This window comes from Otolemur garnettii, unplaced genomic scaffold, assembly GCF_000181295.1.
Source record: "Otolemur garnettii isolate 467f Iridium unplaced genomic scaffold, OtoGar3 scaffold00006, whole genome shotgun sequence".
Taxonomy (NCBI): domain Eukaryota; kingdom Metazoa; phylum Chordata; class Mammalia; order Primates; family Galagidae; genus Otolemur; species Otolemur garnettii.
Genome location: NW_003852401.1, coordinates 21,751,259 through 21,775,918, shown reverse-complemented (window position 1 = coordinate 21,775,918; position 24,660 = coordinate 21,751,259). Strand labels below are relative to the sequence as shown.

Sequence of the window (24,660 nt, the reverse complement as noted above, 5' to 3'; positions counted from 1 at the left end):
GAAAACCCCAGGAACTCAACTACAAAACTCTTAGAAGTGATTAAAGAATATAGTAGCATCTCAGGATACAAAATCGATACTCACAAATCAATAGCTTTTATATATACCAATAATAGTCAAGCTGAAAAAACAGTCAAGGGCTCTATTTCCTTTACAGTTGTGCCAAAGAAGATGAAATATTTGGGAATTTACCTAATGAAGTATGTGAAAGATCTGTATAAAGAGAATTATGAAACTCTGAGAAAAGAAATAGCTGAAGATGTTAACAAATGGAAAAACATACCATGCTCATGGCCAGGAAGAATCAACATTGTTAAAATGTCTATATTACCCAAGCAATTTACAAATTTAATGTAATCCCTATCAAAGCACCACCATCATACTTCAAAAATCTGGAAAAAATAGTACTTCATTTTATATGGAACCAGAAAAAACCTCAAATAGCCAAGACATTGAAATAGCCAAGACTCAAAAATAAAAACAAAGTAGGAGGAATCACGCTACCAGACTATAAATCTATAGTGATCAAAAGAGCGTGGTACTGTCACAAAAATAGAGAGGTAGATGTTTGGAACAGAATTGAGAACCAAGAGATGAACCCAGACACTTATCATCATTTGATCTTTGATAAGCCTATCAAAAATATAAATTTGGGGAAAGATTCCCTATTTAACAAATGGTGCTGGGAGAGTTGGCTGGTGACTTATAGAAGACTGAAACTGGACCCACATCTTTCACCATGAACAAAAATTGACTCTCACTGGATAAAAGATTTAAACTTAAGACATGACACTATAAAGATTCTTGGAGAGTGCAGGAGAAACACTTGAAGAAATTGGCCTGGGAGAATACTTTATGAGGAAGACTCCCTGGGCGATTGAAGCAACAGCAAACATACATTACTGGGATCTGATCAAACTAAAAATCTGCTGCACAGCCAAGAGCACAGTAAGTAAAGCAAATTTCTTTCCAGAAGAAACGGAAACCTTCAGAATGACAGATTTTTACAGGTTATGCTTCTGACAAAGGTCTAATAACTAGAATCTACAGAGAACTCAAACTAATCAATAAGAAAAGAATAAATAACCCATTTCTATGTGGGCAAGAGATTTGAACAGAAACTTCTCTGATGAAGACAGGCACATGGCCTACAAACACATGAAAAAATGTTCATCACCCTTAATCATCAGAGATGTGCAAATCAAAACCACTTTGATATATCATCTAACTCCAGTAAGATTAGCCCACATTACAAAATCCCAGAACTACAGATGTTGGCATGGACGCAGAGAGAAGGGAACGCTTTACACTGCTGGTGGGAATATAAGCTAATACGACCTTTTTGGAAAGAAGTTTGGAGAACGCTTAAGGAACTAAAAATAGACCTACCATTTGACCCTGCAATTCCTCTACTAGGTATACACCCAGATGATCAAAAATTACTTTACAACAAAGACATTTGCACCAGAATGTTTACTGCAGCCCAATTCATAATAGCCAAGGCATGGAAACAGCCCAAGTGCCCATGGACCCATGAATGGATTAACAAATTGTGGTATATGCATGGAATACTATGCAGCCATAAAAAGATGGAGACTTCACATCTTTTATGTTTACCTGGATGGAGCTGGAACATATTCCTCTTAGTAAAGTATCTCAAGAATGGAAAAAAAGTATTCAATGTTCTCAATACTACTATGAAATCAACACATTCATATGAATGGCAAAACATAACTATAGTCCAGAAAGTAGAAGGGAAGAGGAGAGAGGGGGGAATATGGGAGGAGGGACAATATTTGGGGGGAACCTCACCTAATGTGCATGATGCAATGCTACATTTCAAAATATTAAGAAACGAGTATAATTGTGAGGGATGTGTTACTTATTTTAATGTAAGCATTTCACTTTGTATATCGAAGCAGTACCCTGAACCCCATAAATGCATAAATGTACAAAATTATGATTTAATAAAAAAATAATAATTAAAAAATTAAAATTAATTTCTTTAGACCATAAAAAAGAAAAGGAATAGGGAACAAAAGGGAAAGGAGTCTCCTTCTAGTGTCCCTTTTTTGCAGAACCTAACAGGAAGCCAGTTTATAAAAGGAAACTTGGTTTACAGGATCCAGGTATGATCCTCAGAAAGCACAGTGAAAAACAGGAGCTTTGAAGCTAAGAGCCAGTAGATTAATAACCAGCAAAGATGACAAACAAAATGAAGGAGAGGCAAAATAAATAAACTCTTATCAAAAAGTACATGTACAATATCTGTTCATGATTTAACTGACATAAGGAGTAATGAGCAAGATGTCAGGATTGATATCACTCCAGCTCTACTATTTACTAGCAAGTAACTTAAAATAGCTTCAACAAATTGATAAATATCAAGGTATCTCAGCTTTTCCTCATCAGTTCCTGACTTTGGGGTGGCTCTAAGGCATCCATTAAGACAAATTTGACTATTTTATCCAAATGTACAACATTGTTAGTATAATTTCAAATAATTTCAACTGAAAGGCAGACGTTAAGCCAAAAAGTAAACTTAAAACAACCTAACATAAATACTAATTCTCACATAAATTGGATTTAATTTTGTCCCAAGTACGTTACTTGAACATTAATTTTTAATTCAATTTGTTAATATGTATTTTAGGATATTGCATCTTCATTTATAAGTGAAATATGTTTGTAATTTCCCTTTATAATAATATATTCTCTCTAATTTTAATATCGGGTGTATCCAGATGAAGGAGAATGATTTTGAAGTATTTCTTCTTTTTCTATTGTCTATAAGATTTGGCATGATCTGTTTTTTGAAATTATCTTTTATTTTTATTTATAAATATTAGTTGTCTAATTTTTGAGACTTTGGAAAAAAAAATAAGTTAACTGATGTCTCCATACTGAATCTCAGAGTCAAAGCACTCTATGATAGACATACTCTTATCTGACAATGTGAATGTTATTTTTGCATTATTATTATTGCTCAATAAAAAAATAAAGTACTATGATGATTTAAAAAATAAAGTACTTCTAACAGTTTTAAAAATAAAAATAAAAACAACCTAACATACAAAGTATTAAAGTATGTAGGGAAGTACATAGCCATTCAAATACCACACTTGGTTAGTATCATGAGTTTTAATTTGGACTTTTAATGTGTGTATATACTAGTAAGCCAACAAACTTTATTTTCTTAAACTACAAATACAGATCTATAACTTCTGAAACTAGATCACATGCATCAGTGTAGTTTATCCCAAGCATAGGAAATTGTCCATTAATGGTGCATTTTCATCTAACACTTAGGAGACCTACTCCACCACTGATATCTGTCATCTAAAATGGGTGGCTTCCTATATTTACAAAGATAACTAAATGTAGAATACACCCTAAAACTGATAAAAACTTCAAAAATTAATTAATGCACAGGTAGCTGGTATTAGTATCTCTGACAGAAGGTAATAAGGCTGGTTCTGGAAGTTGAATATAAAACTAGAAACAACTGTCACCACACAAAGTATATACATTGCAGATACATGTGGAAAATAAAAAATAACAGAACCAAACAAGAATAAAAAGTTTAATTGAAATGTGTGGTATATATTTGGGAAAGAAAATAGAGAAAAATTTCAAATGATGCTTGTCTATTAATTAATGGGTAAAAAGTAGAAAATCCACTGTGGTTACATTGGATTAAGTCTTGCTCTAATTTGTAGCATTAAAATTATTTCATGTATGGACATCAATTGAAAATACCTAAAATGTAGTTAACACTAAAGCTAAGGTATTACAACTATGCAAGCACACAAATAGTAAGACTTCAAAAATATTCATATAGTCACTCTATTACCAGGGGTTCTTGTTTTTTTTTAATTTCAGAATATTACAGGGCTAAAAACATTTTGGTTACATGAAATACCTTTGTACAGTTTGAGTGAAAGTCATAAGTGTACCCATCACCCGGATAGTGTGCATTTTACCCATTAAGTGTGAATTTACTCCTCCCGTCTCCCCTTCCCACCTGCTTCTTTCCATTGAGTTTTACTACCAAATGTGTATATAGGCATTGATCAATTACTTTCAATTTAATAGTGGGCACATGTAGTTTTTGTTTTTCCATTCTTGTGATACTCAGAAGAATGAACTACAGTTCCATCAAGATTGTTATAAAGACTATTAGTTCATTTTTTACGGGTGAATAGTACTGCATGCCACTCGTGTATTGACATGCGTGTGGGTTGATTCCACATCTTTGCAATTGTGAATTTTGCTGCAGTAAACATTCAAGTGCACATCTTTTTGATGACTCTTTTTTCCTTTGTGTAAATACCCAGTAGTAGGATTGCTGGATTAAATGGTACATCTACATTTAGTTCTGTGAAATATCTCCATACTACTTTCCGTAGAGGTTGTACTAGTCTGTAATCTCATCAACAGTATATGTTCTATCTGTGTAAGTGTTCCTATCTCTCTGCATCCAAGCCAGCATCAGTTATTTTAGGAGTATTTGATGAAAGCCATTCTCACTGGAGTTGGGTAACACCTCATTGTGGTTTTGATTTGCATTTCCCTGATGATTAGAGACATTAATCATTTTTTCACATATTTATTGGCTATTAGTCTATCATATTTTGAAAACTTCTATTCATGTCTTTTGCTGACTTTTTATGGGGTGGTTTGATTTTTTTCTTGCTGATTTTCTTGAGGTCTTTATAGATTCTGATTTTATAGAGCTTTTGTCAGATGTATGACATGCAAGTATTGTCCCCCATTCTGTAGATGGTCTGTTTACTCTGTTGACTGTTTCCTTCACTGTGCAGAGGTTTTCAATTTGGTCAGGTCCCATTTGTTAATTTTTGTTGTTGCTGGGATTGACTTTGGGGTCAACTTCTTAATTTTTTTCCCAGGCTGATGTCTATAATAGTCTTTCTAATATTTGATTCTAGAATTGTAGTTTAATGCTTTAGGTTTATGTCTGTTATCGTCTATGTGTCGGTTCTTGTGCCAGTACCACGCTGTTTTATTTACTATAGACTTATAGTATAGCTTGATGTATGAAATGATGCCTCTGGATTTGCCCTTTTTGCTTAATGTTGCTTTGGCTAGTCATGCTCATTTCTGATTCCATTTGAAGTGTAGGATTATTTTTTCTAGATCTGCAAAAAAAATGACGCTGGCATTTTAATAGGGATTGCACTGAATCTGTAGATCACTTTGGGTAGCATAGACATTTTAACATTGCTGATTCTGCTGATCCATTAGCATGGTATGTTTTTCCTTTTTTGAAATTTCAGATTAATATGAGGGTACAAATTATTAGGTTACATTGTTTGCATTTTTTAGGTAAACTTCAAGTTATAGTTGAGTCCTTCACCCAGGGGGTTGTGCTACACCATTCCCTTATGCCCATAAGGTGAGAGCTTACCAATCCTCCTCCCATCCTTTCACCTTCCCCCTTGATTTGTGTTTTTTTCTTGTGTGAGTATGTAGTTGTTTATCTATTTATCTTGTTTTAGTATTCAGTACTTTGGATACTTGATTTTCTATTTTTGTGATACTTTACTGAGAAGAATGTTCTTTAACTTCATCTAGAAATACAAAAGATGTAAAGCCACCATCTTTTTTACAGCTGAATAGTATTCCACGGTATACATGTACCACCATCATTTTAGTCCATTCATGTGTTGGTGGGCACTTGGGTTGATTCCATGGTTTAGTGATTGTGAACTGAGCTACTGTGAACACTCTAGTACATAATAGGTTTTTCCATTTGTTTACTTCCTCTGCAATTTCCTTCTTCAGTGTTTTGTAGTTCTCTCCCTAGATGTCTTTTACCTCCTTGGTTAAATATATCCTAGGTATTTTCTTCACTGCTATTGTGAAAGATATTTAGTCTTTCTCAGTTTCATTTTGTTAGTGTATAGAAATATCATTGATATGTGAAGATTGATTTTGTAATCTGAGACGCTGCTGAATTTATCAATTCCCAAACTTCTTGGCATAAACTTTGGGGTTTTCTAGATATAAGATCATATTGTCAGCAAAGAATGATAGTGTGACCTCTTCTGTTACCATCTGGATACCCTCGATTTCCTTCCATTGTCTGATTGCTTTGCCTGGAACTTCTAGCACTATGATGAATAGATATCATAACAGAAAGCAAACTTGTCTAGTTCCAGACCTAAGTGGGAATGCTTTCATCTTTTCCCCATTCAGAAATTTGGCTGTGGGTTTGTCATATATGGCTTTTAAAAGTTTGGGTTATGTTCAATATATATCTATTAAGAGTTCTTATCATAAAAGTGTTCTGACTTTTGTCAAATGCTTTCTCCATATTGAGATGATCATAGGGTCTTTGTTTCTACTTCTGTTTATGATGAACCCCTTCAATGAAGCCCACTTTTTCATGCTGGATTATTTTTTTGATGTGCAGCTGAATTCAGTTTGCTAGAATTTTTATATCTATATTCATAAGAGATATTGGTCTATAGCTTTCTTTTTTAGTTTTTGTCCTATCCTGGCTTTGATATCATCAAGGTAATTTTGGCTTCACAGAATGAGTAGGGGAGGATTTCTTCCTTCTCAAAGTTATGAAGTAATTTCTGTAGTCTCAGTACCGGTTCCTCTTTTTCAGTTTATTTACCAGTGGTCTTGATCTTTAACCTACTTCATAATGGCCTGGAAGGTCTGTTAAAAACACATATTGCTGAGCCCCATATGTAGTTTCTGATTCAGCAGGTTTGGAATGAAACCTTAGAATTGCATTTCTAGCAAGTTCCCAGGTGATGCTGCTGCTGCTGTTGTGGTCAGGGACCATGTATTAAGAACTCTAGTAATAGACTTCCCAATCAATATTGAGAGTTACGTGTTGACTCTCATTGTACCAGTACTTTTAAAGCAAATACAGGGTATTTTGGAGAGATTTTACAAATTACAAATATTTAATAAACTCTTTTAAGTCCTCAGTAGAAATTGTAATGAGCCACCATAATAAAACTCAACAAATTAAAAGTATACCTACTATTACAGTACAAGAGCTCCTACTAGGAGTGGTAGGGTGGTTAGTTAAAAGTTAAGTTGGTGGAACAGAGTATTGGCATTCTGGAGTAACCCTAATAGTTATGGGCATCAGTTGTATTTCACACATATGGAATGCAGAATATTCCATAATCCACTTCATTGTGGCTTAAGAGAATTTCAGTCATAATGACAAAAAATGAATAGGTAATTCTTAGATGTCTATGTGAATCATTCCACTTCCAGTAACATCTTCTTAAAAATATAAAAAATAAGAGAAAAAATTAAGATCTCCAAAGAAAATCCTAAGATTCCTATTACCACCATAAGGTATTGTCCAGTGCTTGCAAGTATGTTTAGATAGCAGTCATAGCATAAGTGTAACTACAAAAAAATTTTTAAAAAGTAAAATAAATACATTAAGCTTTTATTAAGTTAGTATAATTCCTATGACGGTTAGTATATCTCAGTTACAAGTGATGATCCTTTCTGCTTTACGTTTTTGAAATGAACATATGGAAGACATGCAATGCTAAGTTCTTCTTTTGTACATCCTTTAAGACAACACTTTTCTGAATATCCTCTGCGTTTTCTTTGGGGATGATTACCCCAAAACAAATTGTTCAAGGTTTTAATTTTATTTGTACTTTTCTTCTGTGATTTTATACTCTCACGAATACGTGGGTTGACAACATGTGATGAGGAAAATTCTCTTGTCTTATCAAGGGGTGAGTTCACCTTTTTATACTGATACCCAGGCAGTGACTGCATCTCCCAAGTGTTATTTGCCTCTTCATGAGAGACAGAAGTAGACACTGTTGAGAGAAGAGAACAATCCTCATAAAATCTTCTGTTAGTTTAAAATTTAATATTGAAATACTAAAATCAGCTAATTATTAAAAACCAAGTGATCACATTGTAAATAAAGAATAGAAAGTATGGTTATACAAAAGCAATATATTTTTAACTAAAATGGTTATAATTTACTACAAAAAACTTACAAACTTTTGCACATTTTTATAGTAACATTTTTTAAGATTATTATTCACATACCATACAATTTATCATTTGTAAATTATACAATTCAGTGGTTTTTAGTATATATACAAAGTTGTGTAACTATCACCAATATTTAATTCCAGAACATTTCTACTACTCCAAAAAGAAACCCCAACCCCATTAGCAGTTGCTTTCATTTCCTTCTCCTCTAGCTCCTGACTTGTTTCTATGGATTCACCTATTCTGCATATTTTATGTAAATGAAAACATACACTATGTGGTGGCCTTTTGTTTCTTTCACTTCAAATATCGTTTTCAAAGTTCATCCATGTTGTAGTATGTATTAGTACTTCTTTCCTTTTATATCTGAATTATTTTTCATTGTATGGATATTTTTCATTTTGTTTTTTCATGTATCAGCTGATGGACATTTGGGTGATTTCCACTTTCTATCTATTATGAATAGCACTTCTCTGAGTATGCATATACAAGTTTTTGTGTGAACATATATTTTGAATTCTGCGGAGTATATGACTAGGAATTGAACTGCTAAATCATATGGTAATTGTGTTTAACTTTTTGAGGAACTGCCAAACTTTTCCACAGAGGCTGCACCATTTTACAGTCTCACCACTGATACATAAGGATTCTAATTCTAATATCTCCACATTCTCACCAACACTTGGTATTTTTCCATTTTTTGGTAATAGCTATCCTAGTGGAGGTGAAGTGCTAGCTATTGTGATTTTGATATGCATTTACCTAATGATTTATGAAGTTGAACATCTTTTCATGTGCCTATAATATATCCTATTTGAAGAAGTGTCTGTTCAAATCCTTTGCCCATTTTTTAATTGGGCCATTGGTCTTCTTAGGCACATTTCATAACTAAGTGGTAGGTAGAAATCATTTTCTTCTTCATTAAAATATAAAGAAATAGAGAAGTAGTAATATCCTTAAGGGACAATGAACTGATTGTTACTGTTATACTGGTCTTAACTCATACTGCATTATTGGATATTTGAATAATTCCAGAAGGTAATTATGTGTAGGCTTGTTGGACTTCCATCATGGCCCTTGTCCATTTACAATATATTTACCAATAGCCCCCACTACAGAGCCAGCCCTTATGCAGCCATGTGCTGAGCCATGTGACTCCATGTGACTTGATCCTATAGCCACAGTTGAACAAACTGAAGGTTGGCACCTTACCCCCCAAAACCCAATTTATTACAATGGGCAGTAATCCATGCCATATGAAAAAAAAAATGGCCTGATCAGATTTCCTCTCTGAAAATAAAAAGGAAGAAGTAATGAGAAAAAGATGAGTAAGAATCAAAGTTGAAAGGATTCTATGAGGCTTGTTATGACAAGCTAACATCATAAAGGAATACAAAGAGAAAAGATTCACAGAGAGAACAGAGAAGGGTGATTTTTAGAAATGATGTGATTCTTTAGGCTTTCCAATATCTTCCCAGGTCCATTTCTAGATCTTGTTTGTATTTATAATAACTATTCCACCCTGTTATCTAGCGATAATTTAAATGAATCTCTGTCCCTTGAAGGTAGAGTCATATTGGAGCACCCTTCAGTAATTTTATATTCAATTAAAAGTTGGTTCTTAAAATTATCAATAGAATGCTAGATAAATTAATAGAAAGATGAAAATAGACAAAATACAGAAAGAAAAGAAATAAGTACAAATACAGCCAAGTTTTTAAAATAAATGATTATGAATGCTCATACATTTAAAAATCAACATGAAATGGATAAATTCCTAGAAAATATAAGATGCCTTAATTGTCACATAGAGATACAGAAAAATTAAATATACCAATAATATTCAAAGAAATCGTAGGGTAGCCATAGTTCAAAGAAATTAAAAGGGTAGCCATAGTTATCACTTTCAGAAAACCACAGACATAGATAATTTTCAAGGTAGGTTCCACTTATATTTCAAGAAAAATTCTAATCATATACAAGTTGTTTCACAGAAATGAGCAAAAGCTGCCCAATTCATTTCATGAAGCTAGTATATATAATACAATCTATATTCCAAAAATAGATAAAAACCATATGAGATTTTTTTTTTTTTGAGACAGGGTTTTATTATGTCACCCTCAGTAGAGTGCTGTGGCATCACAGCTCACAGCAACCCCTATCTCTTTGGCTTAAGCGATTCTCTTGCCTCAGCCTCCCAAGTAGCTGGGACTACAGGCACCTGTCACAATGCCCAGCTATTTGGGGATTGTAGTTGTCACTGTTGTTTGGCAGGCCTGGGCTGGATTCAAACCCGCCAGCTCTAGTGTATGTGGCTGGCACCCTAGCTGCTGACCTACAGGCACCGAACCCCAATGAGATTTTTAAAAATCCTTATAAACCCATTTCACTTACAAATGTTGATTTGAAAGTTCTAAATAAGCTATAGTTAAGTGGAATCATAAATATATTTTACATTAGGAAAGGATTTATCTTAGAAATCTATGGATAGGTCAAGATCACAAAACCTATCAAAGCAATTTACCCCTGTTAACAGACTCTCATCCTCACACTCAGCTGGCTTTCCTTTTTACTTCATAAGTAAATTGAAGCCACCAGAAGAGAACTTGTATTTGGTCTCTTTGTCATATTTTTACTCATCTCTCAACATTTATACCCATATATTCTGCTGTCCTATTCATTGTCACAGATGAACCATCCATTCTAAAGCCGATTTCTGCACTTACATACTACATCTCTTTTGTACTCCAGGACATGACTACAACAATCCTTCCCTATATCCTTCATTAATTTTTCACTTCTATTACATCATTCATAACAGAAAACATGTAATTTCTTCCCCTTAAAACCAAACAAGCAAGTATACACAGTTCTCTTGTCCCCACTATCCTGCCAGCTACCACCCTATTTATCTGTAGCACAACTCCTCGATAATGTTGTTCTGATAAAGTTGTTTATTACTAATTCAGTCTTCTCTAATTATGTCTTAAACCTACTTTGATCAGGCTTTTGTTCTATTACACCACCAAAACTTCTCTTATTAAGGTCACCAATTACCTTTATATTACCTCTATAAATTCAACAGCCAATATTCATCTTAATTAACTTATCAAAAACACTCCTTCTTTAAACACTTTCTCCTCTTGGTTCCCAAGACACCACACTCTCTTTTCTTCCTACCTGGCTAATTAACCTTTTTCTATCTCCTTTGTAACTTCTTCCTCCCAACTTTTATTCCCCTGACCTTTTAATGCTGGTGTTTCTGAGGGGTCAATATTTGGTACTCTTTTCTATCTATCCTTACTCTGATTCCTCCAGTATTATGGCTCAAAATAATTTATATAGCAATGACTTCTAAATTTCTATCTTCAAACAGGAGTTCTCTTCCCAACTCCAGGTTCATATATCACACTTCCTACTCCACATCTCCACAGACTCACATTTAAAACTCCACCTGAAGTTTTCAAACTCAACATGTCCAAAACTAAACTCTTTGTATTGTTTTTCAACCTGCTTCACCTGAGGTCTTTCCTACCTCAGATTTAATCATTAAAAAAATGTTTGGGAGTCAATCTTAATTTCTGTTTCTTTCTTCATATCTCACATCACATCTGTCCAGATATATCAAGACTATATAACAGTTTTCACTACCTCTACTACTATCGTCCTCATGCTGCTAATATTATTTCTAAGACCCACCCTAACAGGTCTTTTTCTTCTACTGTAGCCACCCTATAGTATATTCTCAATATGGTAGCCAGACTGATTCATTTTAAAATGTCAATTATATCACCCCTCTGCTCAAAAAGTCTATAATGACTCCATGGATCATTCAAAGACGAAATCCTTAAAATGGCCTAGAAGACCCTATTTTATCATGCATACCAGTTACTTCTCTGCTTATCTTCTACCATTTTCCTCTCACTTTCTCTGCTCTAGCCACACTTGGTCTCTTTGCTGTTCCCTGCATGAACCAGGCTGAAGTGTCTTTCTTCTGCTGTTTTCTCTGAGTAAACCCAGATATCCACTTGGCTACTTCCCTTACTATCTCCTTTTTCAAGTCTTGCCTTTTTAAAAATAAGGTCTACTCTGACCACAATATTTATTACTATACCCCACCTTTCAACCCCTTGCACTCCTGACTCCCTTATCCTGTTTAATTTTTTTTAATTTTTCTATAGCTATTATTACCTTCTAACATTTACTTTACATGCTTATCATTATTTAGTTTCCATAAGGCCTGAAATATTTGCCTATTTTGTCCACTATATATCCCAAGGGTCTAAAATAGTGCCTGGCACTTAGTGGGAATCCACTAAGTATATGCTGAATTAAAAATAAAAGAAATAAAAGAAAAAAATCATATGACTATGTAAAATGATGCCTCCCAAAAGGCCTTAATAAAGTTCAGTCCTATTTACACAATTAAAAAAAAAAACCTCTTAGCAAGTTCACTTATGTTGGTAAATATTACATAGCACAAACCTACAAACATTATACCTAATGAAGAAATTTAAATGTATGCCCTTTAAAATTGGAAACAAAACAAGAAATCCTGCTATCACTATTATATAACACTTCTAAAGGACCTACCCAATGTTATATGGAATGAAAAGAAAAAATAAGAACAGTATAAGGCTTATTTGCAAATGATAGAAAAACTTACAGAATCAACATACTATGAAAATAGTTCAGCACAGTAACTGGATAAAGTTTGACTTATAAAAGTCAAGTGCATTTCTATATTTAATAGTCATTAATTATAAAATATAATCCACAGGTATTTACAATAGCTAAAAAAAGTATTAAGCATTAACCTAATCTGCAACAGTAAGTTTCCATGGAGAAAAGGTTAAAATCCTAATAGAATATAAAGACATTCCATGATTTTGATGAGGATGACTTTATGTTGTAAAGCTTTCAGTTCTCTTCAGAGTACTCTATATATTCCATACATCCCAATTAAAATTTCAGACAAATTTCTCAAAAAAGAAATCCAATAAGCATACTTATAAATATACATGAAAGAATGAAGGCTGAAGATTAACTTAGTCAACCTTAAGGTAAAAAAAAATAGAGACTTGCCACCCCCCCAGATAAATGACATCCTACAGAGTCATATTATTAAAAATAGTATTGTAATGACAAGGTCAAATAAATAGACCAATTAAATAGTGTAGGAAGCAAGGACAAACTTAAACAATAAAAGTAACCCCACAAGTCAATGTAAAAAATATTGAATAGAATGTGTTCAGAAACCTATCTCCCTATTTAAAGAAAAATAAGACTTACAAAGAAACCCTATGATGCCATCCCTACCTAGACAGAACCAAAAATGGGCCCTAGAAGAATTAAGGACCTAAAGTCAAAAGTAAAATTGTGAAGTTAATGGGGAGAGAGAAAAAGAGCTCTAATATAAAAATCTCAAAAGAATGAACAATAAATCGAAACACTTATTGCCTGATTATATGAAAATTAAGACTTTCTGTCAGCAACATCAATAGATAGATGGCAGAATGAGGGAGCATATTTGTAACATAAAAATCCAATAACTACCATTGTATCTAAGTTTAAATAACTCTTACAAATCTATGGAAAATGTCAATCCCAATTTAAAAAATGGGCAATATATACAGGAAATTTTCAGAATGAGAAAAGACCAAAGGTTAACATGCATATAAAGACATGCTCAAACACAGAGCAAATTAAAATAAAAATATTGTGCCATTTCAGCCTAACATACGCTGACAAACTAAGAAAGCACACACATACTTCATGACACTGCAATTCCACCCCTAGGTATATGTCCCAGAGAAATTTCCACACAGGTCCATAAGGGGGCACATATGATGTTCACCGCAGTGTTATTTTTAGTGGCAAGAAGTTCAAGCTGTATAGGTTAGGCATTAATTACTGAGTAATTAAAACATGGAGAATGCACCTGAGTACTATGTATATATTAGAGCAGGGGAACAAATGTTCACATGGCAACAATAAGATATAGAGTTAAATGCTATTTAGATATATTTGAAAAATGCATGCACAAAAATAATGCATAATTTGCAAAAAGTTATATAAACAAAAATACATGATAAACACATTCCCTAAGAGAAGAGGAAAATAGGAATGGAGAAAGGGGAGAGGTGAGAACAATCATCTTCTAATATAGGGCATGTTTTACTTATGTTTATTGTATATTATATCTTCACTATTCTGTAAACTTCATGAGGTGCCTTCACTATTTACTCTTATATCCCAAGCACCAAGAATGCCTAGCACATAATAAGTACTCAAATTTTGTTGAATCAATATATCAAGAAAAGAGTTGTATGTGGACTGTGATGATACCTGAAAAATAAAGAAACAAAAACACAAGAAATGGTGAACAAAGACCAAGATTAGAGGAATACAGTCAATCTAAATGGAATAGTGAGTATGGATTACTTGAAACTGTAATGATTTCCCCTGGCACTAAATGCTAAGAGGCACCATACTGAGCTAGAATTTAGAAATATGATGTAAATTTCATAGTACCACATTCTTGGGTGTGTTTTGAAGACACAGCCCACACCTGTGGGATCCACTAATAAGCAACACACAATTTCAGATTCAAGTTACATACAAGTTATTATAAAGAAAGTATTTTTAAATATCAGTGTACCAAACTGTCTTTTCCCGTGTCAGACTCAGATTATCAGAATATTAAAATTGTGGATAATTAACTTGATCTGACACAGCAATGTGTCCTGCTAGGAAAAGCTAAATAAAAATTAATTAACTTTCGGGTGGCACCTGTGGCTCAGTGGGTAAGGCGCCAGACCCATATACCGAGGGTGGCAGCTTTGAACCCAGCCCTGGCCAGCTAAAACAGCAGTGACAATTTGCAACCAAAAATTAGTCAGGTGTTGTGGTGGGCACCTGTAGTTCCAGTTACTCAGGAGGCTGAGGCAAGAGACTCCTTTAAGCCCAAGAGTTGGAGGGTGCTATGAGCTGTGATGCCATAGCATGCTACTGAGGGCAAGTGAAACTCTGTCTAAAAAAAAAAAAAAAAAAGAAACTAATCAACTTTTCAGCCACATTAATATATAAAAGAAATGGCAAAATTATATATGCTATACTGGAAATACATACCTTTTTGCAACTGCTAAATTACTGACTAGAAAATAACAGGACAGAATAAATGTCATCTTTCCTTACAGATCAGTAATTTTGTTATTTCAGATTAATATGAGGGTACAGGTGTTTAGGTTACATTGTTTTCATTCCTAAGGTAAAGTTCAAGCTATAATTGAACCCTTCACTCAAGGAGCATGAATTTTAGTGTAAGTCATATTGATAACCTAGACCCATTTTTCCTTCTCCCAAACATTTCAAAACAACCGTGGCTTTATTGCCACATGATATTTCCACTTCAGCAAACTGCTCCTTATGTAGTTCCCATAGTAACAAGTTTCATGTGTCTGCCAATTTTGAAATATTATCAGATGCATTTTTATCTCTTATAGGTCTTGTTTCATTCCAGCTGCCCTCTCACTAAATGAATGACATTTATTCCTTCAGGGAAGTGTGAATAACACCTAAAACAAAGGGGTCATTAATCAGCTCTTGAGTTTTACAGTTGAACTCTGTTATCAAGAAAAGTGTCTTCAGAATAAGCTTTGTTGAGAAAAGGGATTTCCAAACTCTTTAAATAACAGCCTCAAGCATGGAGGCCTGAAGATAAAATTTTTGGCTACAGTACAGTTATAGGTAGTGGGAGTGCAGTATTTGATGTGAGAGAAATGCCCACCCAACATGAACCAAAAAAGGAAGGTTCTTCTTGTATTTCTGGGAGAAAAGAATGAGGACAGAAAAAAAAAAAAAGAAAGAAGATGAACTAGACATTATTACTGTAAAGAATGGGCCACCACTAGCAGCATTAGCATTACCTGAAAGCTTGTTAAAAATGCATGATCTTAGGCCCTAGGTCAGCTCAATGAATGAGTCTGTGTATTAATAGGATTCCAAAATAGTTCATATTCACATTAAAGTGTGAGATTCACCGAACTAAACCACAAGCAGCCTTTGGGGGAGAGACACTTCCTCCATTATAAAAGAGGGACAAGGTGAGTTTATATGTAGGTAGTTTTTTTTTTTTAATTAAATCATAGCTGTGTACATTAATACTATCATGGGGTACAGTGTGTTGTTTCTATATACAGTTTGAAATACTTTCATCCATCTGGTTAACATAGCCTTCATGTGATTTTCTTAGTTATTGTATTAAGACATTTATATTCTATATTTAGAAAGACTCACACATACCCCCATAGGATAGACGTGATCCCACCAATCGCATTCCCTCTACCCATCCTCCCCCCTCTCCTTCCCTCCCTCTGCCCTTTCCCTGTATTCTTGGGCTAAAATTGTGTTATAGCTTTCCTATGAAAGCTATAAGTTAGTTTCATAATAGAGTTGAGTATGTTGGATACTTTTTCTTCCATTCTAGAGATACTTTGCTAAGAAGAATATGTTCCAGCTCCATCCATGTAAACATGAAAGAGGTAAAGTCTCCATCTTTCTTTATGGCTGCATAGTATTCCATGGTGTACATATACCACAATTTATTGATCCATAAATTGGATCATATACCACAATTTATGAATCCATAAATTGGATCATAAATTGGTTGATGGGCACTTGGACTTCTGCCATGACCTAGCAATTATGAATTGGGCTGCAATGAACATTTTGATACAAATATCTTCATTGTAGTGTGCTTTTTGGTCTTCTGGATATATACCTAGTAGAGGAATTATAGGATCAAATGGCAGGTCTAATTTTTGTTTTCTAAGTGTTCTCCAGATGACTTTCCAAAAGAGATGTATTAGTTTGCAATCCCACCAGCAGTGTAGAAGTGTTCCCTTTTTTCCACAACCACGCCAGCAACTATGATTTTGGGATTTTTATGATATGGCCTAACCTTACTGGTGTTAGATGATATCTCAAAGTAGTTTTGATTTGCATTTCTCTGATGATTAAGAATGGTGAGCATTTTTTTATATATCTGTAGGCCATTAGCCTGTCTTCTTCAGACAAGTTTCTCTTCAAGTCCCTTGCCCACCTTGAGATGGGATCACTTGTTCTCTTCTTGGTAATAGATCTGAGTTCTCTGTGGATTCTGGTTATTAAACCTTTGTCGGAGACATAACCAGTTTTGGTGGCAGAAAATGATCAAGACTCAGTCTCATGGTTTCTGTCTTTTTTTTTTTTTTTTTTTTTTGCAGTTTTTGGTTGGTGCTGGGTTTGAACCCGCCACCTCTGGCATATGAGGCTGGCGCCCTATTCATTGAGCCACAGGCACTGCCCAGTTTCTGTCTTTAAAATTTTTTCATTTTCTTAGCAACAATATTTGTGTAAGTTTTATCATTTATTTGTTCACAAGATTTTACTTGGTTTCATCCTCTACATTAGGGTCTCTTTTTGGCACAAAAATTTGTTTGTTTCCTTAACTTCAGAAATCTTGACTTTTGGAAGATTCGTTCAAATAAAATTAACTGAATTATTTTAAAGGGCAGTAACTTTCTTGCTATGGATAACAAAGGGCATTTCTTTTAAAATGGCAAACCTTATTGGGACTAAAATCTGATGTAAAAACCAAGAAGAAAGAAGATACTAATGAATATGAAACAAGAATATTTTTCCTAAAGTCTGCTGGAAAGTATTAAGTATAAATTAAATCTATAAAAACCAGATGCTATGTGGTAGGCCCTCTGCTAGACAATTTAGATAAAAATGTGAATGAGACAGCCTCCATAATATGCTGTGATATGCAGAGCTAGCATTATGGGAGTGAGACTTGTACTGTTACACAGGCCTTGAATTTGGTTTTAATGCTCCATGTTGCAGTGTTGAAATTCTCAATAACTTTCTTTTAACTTGTAAGTAAAGTGCAAATACATGAATTTTTAAGTGAAGCCTATAGAAGAATGGACCATACATGTGAGCAGTGGAGATAAGAACAAGAAACAAAAAAAGCATTCTATTTTAGAACCTTTAATGGGCCTTTCCTGCTTTTTGGACAAGAGGCCCTACATTTTTTTATATCTTGTACTGGAGTGGGCCAATTATGTAGCTGGGCCTGCTGACAGTCAAATACAACTATGTGCTAAACACTGTGCTAGGAACGAGAAAGGAGTGATTGGCAATAAAAAGTTCTATGATGATTTCACAGGAAAAACAATACATAAATTCTGCTCTGAGGAACAAACACGAGTTTACCAGATAACAAAGGTACTCCAGAAAAGAGAAGTTGGGAAAGAAACAGCATTCTTATATAAATGTGGAGACTTTACGTCTACATTTATTTTCTCTCAGCTAAGAAAAAAAAAAAAAACTTCCCAGAGGTCTTTACAAATATAATGGTCTTTATAAAGTTGTATTTCCTTGACTCCTAGGCACAAATTACTTGTTGGGGAAGCTCACCTTCTAGCAAAGCAAATTTTGGATAAGAAATGTACAGAGATGAACAAACACGCCTTTGGTTTAAATTTTTACCTGTGATTCTGCCTTTCCCCAGGGTTACGGGGCTCTCAAACTGGTGGGAGGTAAAGGTTTCCACCACCGCCAAGGGCTTGGAAATTAGCTGTGGGAAAGGGATTTCTTCCTCCAAATGGAACTGGCTCCAGTTATCACGGCCACAGAGTTTTACTATTTCTTCCATCAGGTGCCTGCCGCACAGTTTCCTGGCTCTACTGCTGTCATTCAGTTCATGGGAGAACCGAGCCAGCAGTACCCCGAGCCACAGCAGACATAAGGAAAGGAGCCGAGGCATCCCTAGGACCCAGCCGGGCCCTCCTACTGCACAACGGCTGGGTGGCGCCCTGTCCCGCTCTGCGCCTGCGCCTGCGCCTGACCGGAAGTGTTCCTGGTGTGGTGTGCACCGTGCAGCGTTCCGAGCATGCCCACCGCCCTGGCGAGAAAGTTCAGGCTAAGGCAGCTGTACTCGGGCCTGAACGTTCCCATCCCCTTTGGGATCTCGGGTGGTCAAAGGTAAGAGACTCTGGCTTCCAAAATTAGAGCCACCATTTGTTCATCTTGCCTTCCCCACTGGGAGACTCATCAGATGAAGTATGAGAACATATTGCCCGTGTAAAACGGTAATGTAGGCATAAGATGTTGCTCCTTCTGTGTGAATGCAGCCCCCACTGTTTTTGCTTGGTGGTTAACGAGGCATCTCTTCCCTCAGAGAAACCTCTCACCTCCCTCATGGTGTATATATTAATAAATCTGTTTGCATGTGTGGACTTGCTTTATAACCTTTCCCCATATCAGCAAGCTGATGGGAGATACATACACGATGGCAGATCCTGTCTCTGTTCTTGCTTTCCATTGTATCCCAGGGCCTGGTACATAGTTGGCAATCAAATATGTGTTGAAATATGGATGTGTTGGAGTATGTGGGTGTGTGTCTTAAACCCTGGTTAAAAGCTGTTTCAGAAAAATCCTTTTAGCCCACAGGGAGGCCTAAGCCTTAGCCTCAACAGACAGGTAGGGATGCTGTCTTGAGATGCCTGGGATGGATAGCTGGTTCTCTCTATTATAGAGGATTATCTATTGCCAAATGGTAACAAATTTGTGATAGAGTGCCGTATAGGATTTGCTTCTAAGAACAACAGCATGAAGTGCAAGCAGTAGATGGGATGATTCTGCTCAGTTAGGAGAGTTGGGGCAGGAAAATGAAGCACAATCCATGTAGGTAGCTTTATCATTTAAATTTTTTGTAATAATAAAATGGGTTGTCTTGGTAGAATGCCCCAGTCATAGGGCATTCCAGGCTGTCGAGGAGAAGCAGTCAACTTTAGGCTGCCAAAACCACAGATGCCAATGTGTCAGTGATCTTCTCATCATTTACTTTACAATGTTATTTTTTTCTCCCTCTCTTCTGTCTTCTGCCTCTTTTTCTTCATTTTTGCATCCCTGCAGCTTTGCCCTGCTTCTAAGTCGCATCCATGAGTGCTGTTAAATTAACTGGCAATTGAAATCTTTTAAAGGTTGTTGTAATATAATTAGCCCAATTTCTTCACCTTCCTTGAATAACTTATGTCTGAACAATTGTGAGCCATGTGTCTGAGTCAGATCTTTGACAGGTAAAGCCTGTGGGAGTAGAAAACATTCATTATACTCACAGGAAGATAAAAATAAAACAAAGCAACTCTTCAGCAATATGTGTCAGAACTTGGCAAATTAGATTTTGACTCCTGTTCTCTTTGTAGTTTCTATATCTTCATCTGGCTTTGTATTTCACTATCTCATTCATTACACAATGACATAGTATATATTTACTGTCTCTCCTACTAGAGTGTAAACTCCATGCAGACAAGACCTTTTATCTATTTTTTTTTTTTTTTTACTTTGCTGTTCATTTTGTCTTGAATAGTGGCATGTGGCAGCACATAGTGAGTTCTCAATAATTTAGTGCTGATAGTTGTAAGAATATAATCAAATAATAAGTGAAATGTTAATGTCAATAACCATGCAATATTTGGTGAATTAATGAATAAATGAATAAACTCCCAGAGAATTTACTTCCTTTGTAGCCTATTCATACTTCTGTCATAATTACAGTTGTTTATGCATGATGGTAAATTTTTAAAAAATCATGTAAAACTTGGAGAAAGGCAAGATAGCTAACTAGAGACATTAGTTACCAGATCATCCCAGGAAGAAAAGTGCCAGGTTAAAAAGTACAGCTAAGGTGGAATACTGAGGGAAACATGCCATAATCTGCCAGAGACCCCACAGAATGGAGTTAAGGACCAGAATAAGAAGGAGCAAGATTTTGGCAAAGATCTATCCCTAAGGAATTTGGAGTACTCCAGAAAGTATAGATGGGGGTGTTTATTTTTTTCTCCCCTTAGATCTGTAGCACATTTCTGCCTCCCAGACTGTCAGAGAGCTCTCCTACCCTCATGAGCCCAAATGCTGCTGCCATTAGCACTTACAAACAGAGCACTGGGCTGCCAGCCTGCACAAGGTTGCTTCCCCTCACCACAGGCACAACTCAAGGTGGCAGGCGTCATACTTCTTATGTACTCCTGCCGAGGGAATCTCAGCCCTTCAGGCTTCTTACCATTGGATTCCACACAAACATTTCCTAGCACCCACTCAGGGTGTTCCAGACAGATACAAGAGAGCTGCAGGATTCCCAGAGTGCTGACTCTGTCCTGCCTCTACAAGACAGACAAAAGCTGTTAAAGAGTTGTAAGCCACAGTACCTTCTGGACAAAGGAAAGGAGAATGTGTTCTTTTCTTTGCGTGAGAGCCCCTGGCTTATTATCTGAAGTTGTCTGTATCCCTCTCAGTGGAGATGTGGGTACAAAGTAGAATCAATAGGATAGGAGAGTATTTCCACCTCAGGACAAAAGCAGCACCTGAACCCAGGAAGGGATGTGGAGATAGGGACTTCCCCTCCCCCGACTACCTTTTGCTAAGGACATAGCCATATCTGTTTGCTTCCACAAGGGTTTGGAAGTATAGAAACAACTGACTTCATTTGGGCATAATAATTGAGTTTTCTCTGTTGTCAGTTCAGATTGATTTCAAATAATATTTCACTAAGACCAAAAAACCTTCACAGTAAAGTAAAAATGTTTGCAGTTTCATGTTCACAAAGTGTATGTTGACAAGATCAATTAAAAAAATTTATCACTGTTATAAGTTCCTGGTATCACTTACATATAAAAAAGTTATTATGTTGGTTAAAGTGACAAAGCTTTTGTAATCATTATAAAGTTAATAAAATTCAAAAGCAATTGATGTAACTGTATGTATGTACTATCAATTAAAAAGACAGAGACTTTTGTGCAAGTCCCATATGCTGGAGGTGGTGGGTTCAGACCCAGCCCCGGCCAAAAATAGCAAAAAAAAAAAAAAAAAAGAAAAGAAAGATAGAGACTTTTCTAGCAGAAGAATGATTAATTTTTAAGAGATAGTACAATTGTAGAGAAGTTATATGATTACAGAGCAAGTGAAAAGTGTGTACACTAATCATGATTTCTAATGTTCTAATAATCAGTGGTGACTGAATTGAACATCAGTGAATGTGTCATGGAGAATAGGGAGGAAGATGGGTAAGACACCTAAAATCATCCTACTTTAAGAAAAGTTTCTTTGTCACAATCCCTCATGATAAAATTTAGCAACATCATCAGTTTCATTTTTCTTTATCAAGAAATAGTACCTACCTCAGTGATGGTGGCCCCTCAGAAAGTATTGCCTTCTGCTCCTGTGACAATTTAAGAATGATTTCCAGAATCATATCGAAGGTTCCTGCACCTTTGTTGATGACACCAGTTTTACTAAGTCAAAAAAGGTATGGGAGGTAAGGGAAAATGTTCATGTCAACGAGGATCTGAAAAATTATCAAATTTGCCTAGAACATAATGTAACCATTACTACAATATAATTAAACACTAAAACAAAATCAAAAGTATCCTGAAATCTACACAACTGACTACTTAGAGTTGGGCACCTTGAGGTACTAACAAGGATTGTTAGACTCCACTATCTCCTCTGTGGACTCTTCCCATGACTTTCTAAATGCTTGTGCCATGGCACATTGACTCCCTCAAACTCTTCCAATTGCAATATGTACTAGTTGACAATAGGAGCATTTCTTTAATATTCATATTTTTCCAATAGAAAAATTCACTATTTAAATCAATAATTACATAAATCTGTACATATGTATCTATGGGTATGCCAAACTTAATATTGATTTTCTGACTTTTCATTTTTCTTACTAAATTTTATTTTTTCACAGTCTTTAAATGAGCATTTTCACTAATTTATTTAGAAAAAGAGGGAAATTTAAATACAAGTTATGGGACAATCTGTTCTTCCTGAGTTTGCATTAGACGTTTTTTGGACTCGGTGTTATTCTTCCCTTATTTTATAGTAAAACAAAGCCAACTTTAACCAGTAATGTAGGAAAAGTAAATAAATTTGATATCATACTGTGAATCCCATAAAATGGAAGCAAGTGCTTTTACAGTATACAGTGACTTTATGGGGGAGGTGTTCATTTAAGGATTTAATCTGGTATATGTGTATAGATTATAAGAGGTAATTTTGGACTCAAATACTGCCTATTCAAAACTTGTCCTTTGTATTAAAAGTAAAACAATGACTGGTGATTTACACTGGCTTTTCAGAGTTAAGATGAGCCATTAGGCTGAATAGAATAACTTCTATCTCTTTTGGAAGCTGCTGTTGCTAATTTTAACTTAGATTGCAATTTATTTTTATTGTACTATATGACTTGGAAAGTTGAAAAACCATTCTAGAATTGAACTGTCCACTAATCTGAAATCTTGCTTTTAAGAAAATACATTGCATCTTCAAATGTTGAATGCCTTATTCAGATCTTCTCTTGTTTGTGGTTCCCTTCCAATTCCCCTCTCACACCCAGGCACTCTTCTTGCTCTTTTATCTTTTCTCTCAATACACTATAAGACCAGACATGGGATGCAAGAAAGACATGGGATGCCAGGTGCTTTCCTTGGGGTGTATTAAAATAATTTTGAAAAGAGGATGTTGCCAATACGTGGACCATAAGTCCGGCTTAATGACAAAGAAAGTCATTAAACCTAAGTCCCTTCCAATTTCCCATTCCAATGTTGTGAATTGAAATCAACATACTCTCACACCAAGAGTATAGAGAAAGGAATTTGACTAGCTGGTGGGGACTCAGTAGGCTACAAGCCTGAAAGCACTGAGCCCCGCTCCCCAGTCCTTTTCACAAAGCTCTTTTATACTATTCTAATAAGACCTATACATGTTCAACTACAGTTAAAGAGTTAGAGATGTAAGGTCATGGGAATTTTTAGTTAGCAAGCAAACAAAGTCATAAAAAGCTAATAATTCTATTTCTCAAGAAAGTAGAGTGGGGGTAGGGTGGTCATGGTGTATGGCACACCTCTTGGGGGTGGGACACAATTATAAGAGGGATTTTACCTAACAAATGCAATCAGTATAACCTAATTCTTTGTACCCTCAGTAAATCACAAACAAAAATAAAAATAAGAAACTAGAGTGATATTATTTGTTACATAGTCTCTTTCAAGGTTATTCCTGTTTGTGTATCTCTTAAATTTCTTTCTTATGTTTGGAGGCTGAGTTCTTCTGCAGCTGTTCTGGTTTATTCTCAGGACCACCCTAGAAGTATAAGATTTATTTCTCATTCCTCACTAGGACCCTAATAGAGGTCTCAGAATGCTGCCCCTTTCCCTGTTGGGAGCAGTAGCAAACAGGCTTGGTAACCAGTTTATCACCTCTCTGTTTGCCCCCTTTTCTCCCAATTGCAGATGCCCTGCCCAGGCTTTAGTCACCAGCATTCCCACTGCCTGGCCTGCTCCCTTTCCCACAGAGTCCAGGAAAACAACACTTCCAATGAGACTTTGGGCAGTGCCTTCTTTTCTGGGTCTTTACCCTCCTATATTGTTGCCCTAGCTGCCAGGTGACAAAGGCACCACGCTTTCTGACGTGAAACTGTTTGCTGTTCTCACAGCTTTCTGTCCCCTCTGTTGAGATTCCTGTGATACCCTTTCAGTAAAAGCATGTTACAAATGAAAAGCCCAAATTTCAAGTAGAGCTACAGTG

At 35.5% G+C, this 24,660-nt stretch overlaps 1 protein-coding gene across 1 annotated transcript; it reads right to left on the bottom strand.

The window, feature by feature from the left end:
• Window positions 1–7,476: 7,476 nt before the first annotated feature.
• On the bottom strand, window positions 7,477–18,832 carry INSL6 (insulin like 6). Its single transcript, XM_003782900.1, has 2 exons — window positions 18,556–18,832; window positions 7,477–7,835 (listed from the first exon to the last, which is right to left on the bottom strand). Exons 1-2 carry the CDS (start codon window positions 18,830–18,832, stop codon window positions 7,477–7,479), a joined length of 636 nt encoding a protein of 211 aa, XP_003782948.1.
• Between the last annotated feature and the right edge of the window lie 5,828 nt (window positions 18,833–24,660).